Here is a 5,299-nt window from a genome sequence, read left to right as displayed (position 1 = left end):
TCTGCCGTGAAGCAGTAATTCGTTTGGGTTTGAAGGGTGGAGCGTTGTAGCTATACTGATAACTTAGAACTCCTGCTGTTGCAATCTCTAGGTAGGTGGTGGCATTTACGTTGTAGATGTCTATGGGCTCCGGTAACCACTTAACATCAGATGGGCCGTGAGCACGTCCACTTATCAATGCATAAAATAAAATTAGAAATATTTTAGTGACCTTAGTTATTTTTTGGTTAAATACAAAAAAAAAAAACAATAATACGATAAACACGTTTATTCAATAATTCAAACACGTTTCCATTCTCACAACAACCACACTTTTATAAGCATAACACGAATGCATATTACACAGTTTAGTATTAACAATAAAGATCTACATTTAAATACCCATACATTGCTAGACAATTTATATTTATATTTCAATATACACATGCGTCTTACTTGTTTAAATTTTCAACACTGATGATCTCAGAGATCGTTTCGCTTAAATTATTCTGGTTGATTATAACAAAATATATTATTACCTAATATTCGTATTCTCACAAATAAATATGGAAGGCGTTTTTATAGAAATCAATGGAATGTTTTTTATTGAGCTTACTTGCGACATTTGGCAATACGACCCCGACCTTTCGTACATTCCTAACTCGTCTTCATTGCATCGTGACCCCATACTCCAAAGGTCTCATAGCTCAAACTCTGATCGAATGCCTATGAAACGCTATGTAGTTATGTTAATTTATTATCTATCTACACGTGCATTATCACTGGAATGACCGTTAGATCAAGGTAACTCTTAATTTTTGGTAATATTACGCGTCAGTCCGAGCGCCGCGAAGTGAATACGGTCTTTCAGGGTCTGGGTCGAGAGGGGACCGCGACCGAGAAACTCCGCGGAGACTAAGCAAGCAGGTGTGCTAGCGCAAGTGCCAACAGCGACGCTCCCAGGGTTGGCACCGTTGCTGCGCCGTAAGCCGGCTTCATTACCGGCGTCACGTCTTCCCCGAATACGTAGCTTTTCGATCCCGTGTGCGATCGCAGAATTCTGTAGTTAACTTCGTCCAGAGATAACTGATTTTTCACGAAGTTGTACAGCCTGTTGATTATGACGTAAACGTTTCCTTTGTCGTCAAAAGTGAAACGGTCCACCCATTGTATGTAGTTAGAATCGCGTGCAATCGTTCTTTGGCCGACGTGAAAATCTAGCGTTGAATTCCATTCAGCTATCGATGCAATACCTAAAAGGCCGTAGTATAAGTTGCCCGCTGAATCCATTTTCATGCCATCTGTTTGAGAAGCTTTAGTGCCAAGATCGATGACGTAGGGCTGTAAAGCTCCATCACCCCATGGTGCGAGCGATTCGTTTTGTAAAACTGACGCGTTTATGGCGTACAGATGAAAACTGGCAAGAGGACTATAATATATTTTTCTGTCTACTTTACCGTCTTCCGTTACATATTGCGGTCCTAAGGCTATTCCGTCGATGTTAACCGGAAGATTGACCGTTGTGCCGTTTATGCGGAAGAACGTAGCGTCATTTGCAGCCCTCATCGATTTTCCGTCACGGAGTTTCCACGATCTCTTGTCACTTCTGCGGAAGACAATTATACCTGGATCTACGGCACTGTTATCCGTTATGTACGCGTAATCACCATCTCGATTGTCTACGACGAGATCGTTGAGGTAAGTCGTGTTGGGGTTAACCGTTTCTGGCGGGAACGGAATCCGTTCCATTTCAAGTTTTTCAGATTTAAGATCGATGAGCACGATTGACGGAGGACACTTCGGGTCAGGGTTCTGGGTAAGAGTGCCCACTCGTCCGTTATCGAGAATCCACATAATACCGTTCTTATCAATTTCTATGTTTTGAACGAATTGTAGAGCGTTGCAGTTACCGATGGCGTTATCGGCCCAACTCGGGAAAGGCTTCAGTTTCGGCGCCGTGTTTACTTGCTGTATCGGTATTGTCGCTAACGTCGCCGGCACTCCGGCAAGCATCCTCGGCATAGTCAGGAACAGGTTTTCGCCGTAGAAGTTTATGCCAGATATTAGGACGTTTTGGGGTATATATTGGCTCGTATTGAGGTAGGCCTCGCGTTCTTCTGGAGACGTCCATTCGAAATCGATTGCGTTCCATTCGTAGATAACGCGAAACTGTTGGGGGTTAATATCCGTCTTCGGGAGTGTTGTCTTGTTTTGCGCGGCCGCGGCGGCGACGGCGGCGAGGAGCACTATAGCTATCATCATCGAGAGCGATGTCAACGTGTGGCGCATGAGGCGCGGGCAATACGACTGACGGACTCGAACCGAAGCGCGGCCGTTGCTTCTGCGACTACAAGAACGCGTCACGACAACAGATGCAACAACATAAATCGTCCCTGTTTTCAAATAAAAATAAACAATGAATTCGTAAACATTATTATCTGATGTTTTGTTGAATTTAGCAGACAATGGGTACCTACGGTTTTAATGTAAGCATTATTTAAGGGATGTTAAAATGACATAGGTCCAGTCCATTTAATAGATATATAATGAACACTTACACACTATATAAAATTGAATCCGCAATTAACGTTCTTAAATACAAAACCTTGTCTTCGAAGAAAGACGTTCCTATCTTTTAATAACAAACAAATAGACAAGTAACATTATTGTGAGCCATTGTTTTAACATACCAAGTAACTAAGTCACGATTACTTTGTTATTATTTCAATATAATCGATTTGTGGCATCAAATACATTTTATGCTTTTAAATTGAATATTAAGTGTTGTTGTTGCTATTTGTATGTAGAAAATTAAAGTTTTCCGATGAAATTCCGCGGAATAACTCGTATATAACTCAGAAAAAAAATTACGCATCAATAATCATCACTAACTCGGTGGTGCAGTGGTTAGTGACCCGGATTGTTCCCCTGAAGGTCGTGGGTTCGGTTCCCGCGCTGAACAAACATTGTGTGATGAACAGGTATATTTGCTCGTTCTCTAGGTGTATTTTATCTATATGTTTATGTATTTAAACGTATATAAGTATGTTTGTCAGTCTCTGGTATCCATAACACAGTGTCTGAATTCTTTCCAACAGTAAAAAAAACGCATTTAACTGGCATGTTATTCGATATCTCTTTAAAGCCAGGGTCAAAGATCTCTTTCATCATTTATTAATAATATGTAAACAGTTTTGTTTTTGACACAAAATATATTTTTTAATGGTGGTTGGTTTTAAAGCGTCTTTTGAGCCCGCGCAGCTAGGTGGATACCACCACACTACCTATTCCTGAAGCAATGCATTCCAGACGTTATTAGTATACTCTACAATTGAGACTTAGACCTCGTGTTTAAAAATTCACGTGGTGATTGATGTCTACGGGCTCTGGTAATCAATTAAATGGATGGGCCGTGAGTTCGTTCACCTGTCAATGCAATAACAAATAGAGTTCATCATCAAATCAATCAAATTCAGTCGCTGCCTACCATGACACAAGCGACCTGCCCACTTCGGCCGCGAAGCAGTATGCTCTGGTTTTATAGGCAGGGCAGCTGTTACATTACACGTTATGTCTATGGACTCGTAATCACTTAGCACCAGGCGTGCCTTGAGCTTTTTCATCGATATTGTGTAATAAAATAAAATAACTCATTACGAAATAATTCGTGATTCATAAATGTTAATTAAATAATTATTCTATAACTTATTTATCACTTATCAATTACCCACTTTATGTAGGTGCCGTTTTATTGTTTGAATAATTATGTTTCTCATGAAATGACTAATAAAGCGATAATTGATTGACTAATACGGACCTACTTTTCTCGCCTGCCTGAGGTGACCAAAGACACAACATAATGCTGCTACCCATCTGAGACTGTTACCGTGTCTATTATGGTGTAGTTGGTACTTTTAGGATATTGATGTACCGGTCACCGTCCTCGTCGGAATCGTCAAACACGACGAAGAGTTCGATGTGCGAACTAACCCATAGATAAAACTCACTGCGTGGGGCACAAATAAAGTACAACAACAAATTGTATGATTTATTATTTTTTTTATTTTCTGTGTTTAGATATAGAATAATGTTTTTTTTTTTTTTCCTACCTAAGCTGATAGCCCTAGGGGCTATTTCAGCGTAACCCTAACTTTAGTAGGTGAGCTCACGGGGCTCAAACCTGATGACGTTGCTAACACGAACCCTAGCAAGAGCCGTGCTTCGCAGAATCTACCACCGGATCGGAAACGCGACCCACTGAGAAGATCTGGCGAGAAACTCAGTGGGCTGTGTCTGAGAGTTAATTTACTCGTCGAGCCCTTCGTCACAAGCGACGGGTTCGACGAGAACGGTGACCGGGAATAATGAAATGCATTAGCTTTAACAACATATAAGCTTATGGGCATCCGCTACAAGATGTCGCTAGTTTCCATACAAAAAAATATTTGTCTTAAAGTATCGCAGTTTCAGGGCCCTGCTAGGTAGTATCACCTAGGAAACTAAAAATGAATTGTGTTGAGCAAACTGCTGCCATCTAGTTGTTTACTTTTGAACTATGTGAAAATTATTTCAGTAAACACTATACTCATGGTGTTGGTTTTTTGTTTTCTGATTGACACTTTATTTCGCTAGATGGGGATAGTATTGTAAATTCTTCCTTTTTTTTGTTTCAGATTCACAGTAATCTGAAGAGATTACAAGCAAGCCTGATGTCTACATTTCATTTGACGAGAATCGAAAAAATAAATAAGTAAAATTTGTACACGATTCATTAAACTTAATTGTAGTAGCTCGAGAATTGTGGTCAGATTTTTAATTTGTCTTTTGATGTTTTTCATTAGTTTCCACATTCTTTGATTTACCTAGTACATATTTAAATTAAATAATGAAGGTGTACAATTGTAATTACAATGTAATGATGTACAATACAATACAATGATGTACATAATTGTAACATTTTCAATTTAATGACGATAGTGTTATTTCAAAAAGAAAACTACTAATATCATATTATAGTGTATTAATATAATATGCTCGTGTTTTACAACCGGCAGGCACGTTACATAGATTCCAAACATATTATTAATTTCTATTTTTCAACTAAGATAAGATAAGAGTGTAATTTTGAAATGAAGTTCCTAATCGCCTGTTTTTTGTTTGCGGGCTGAAAGGCTAGACTGAAAGAAGTGAAACAATGAAAAACAACACTAAAACCCGACAAATTATTGCCATTGTTTGAAGCGATTCAGCTTATCCTCAAATTTGTAAAACATATTAGGTAGGTATATATAGTTAAAATAAATATGTAATAAAATAGAGA

General features: G+C 39.0%; 1 protein-coding gene across 1 annotated transcript; it reads right to left on the bottom strand.

The window, feature by feature from the left end:
* Nucleotides 1-253: 253 nt before the first annotated feature.
* On the bottom strand, nucleotides 254-2,588 carry Y-b (yellow-b). Its single transcript, XM_028171250.2, has 2 exons — nucleotides 2,538-2,588; nucleotides 254-2,372 (listed from the first exon to the last, which is right to left on the bottom strand). The coding sequence occupies exon 2, from the start codon at nucleotides 2,266-2,268 to the stop codon at nucleotides 895-897; it is 1,374 nt and encodes a 457-aa protein (XP_028027051.2). The 5' UTR covers nucleotides 2,269-2,372; nucleotides 2,538-2,588; the 3' UTR covers nucleotides 254-894.
* Between the last annotated feature and the right edge of the window lie 2,711 nt (nucleotides 2,589-5,299).

The sequence above is a fragment of the Bombyx mandarina genome, chromosome 17 (genome assembly GCF_030267445.1).
Source record: "Bombyx mandarina strain Sakado chromosome 17, ASM3026744v2".
In the NCBI taxonomy this organism is placed as follows: domain Eukaryota; kingdom Metazoa; phylum Arthropoda; class Insecta; order Lepidoptera; family Bombycidae; genus Bombyx; species Bombyx mandarina.
The sequence above is the reverse complement of the archived record's forward strand: the minus strand, read 5'-3'. Positions and strand labels throughout refer to the sequence as shown.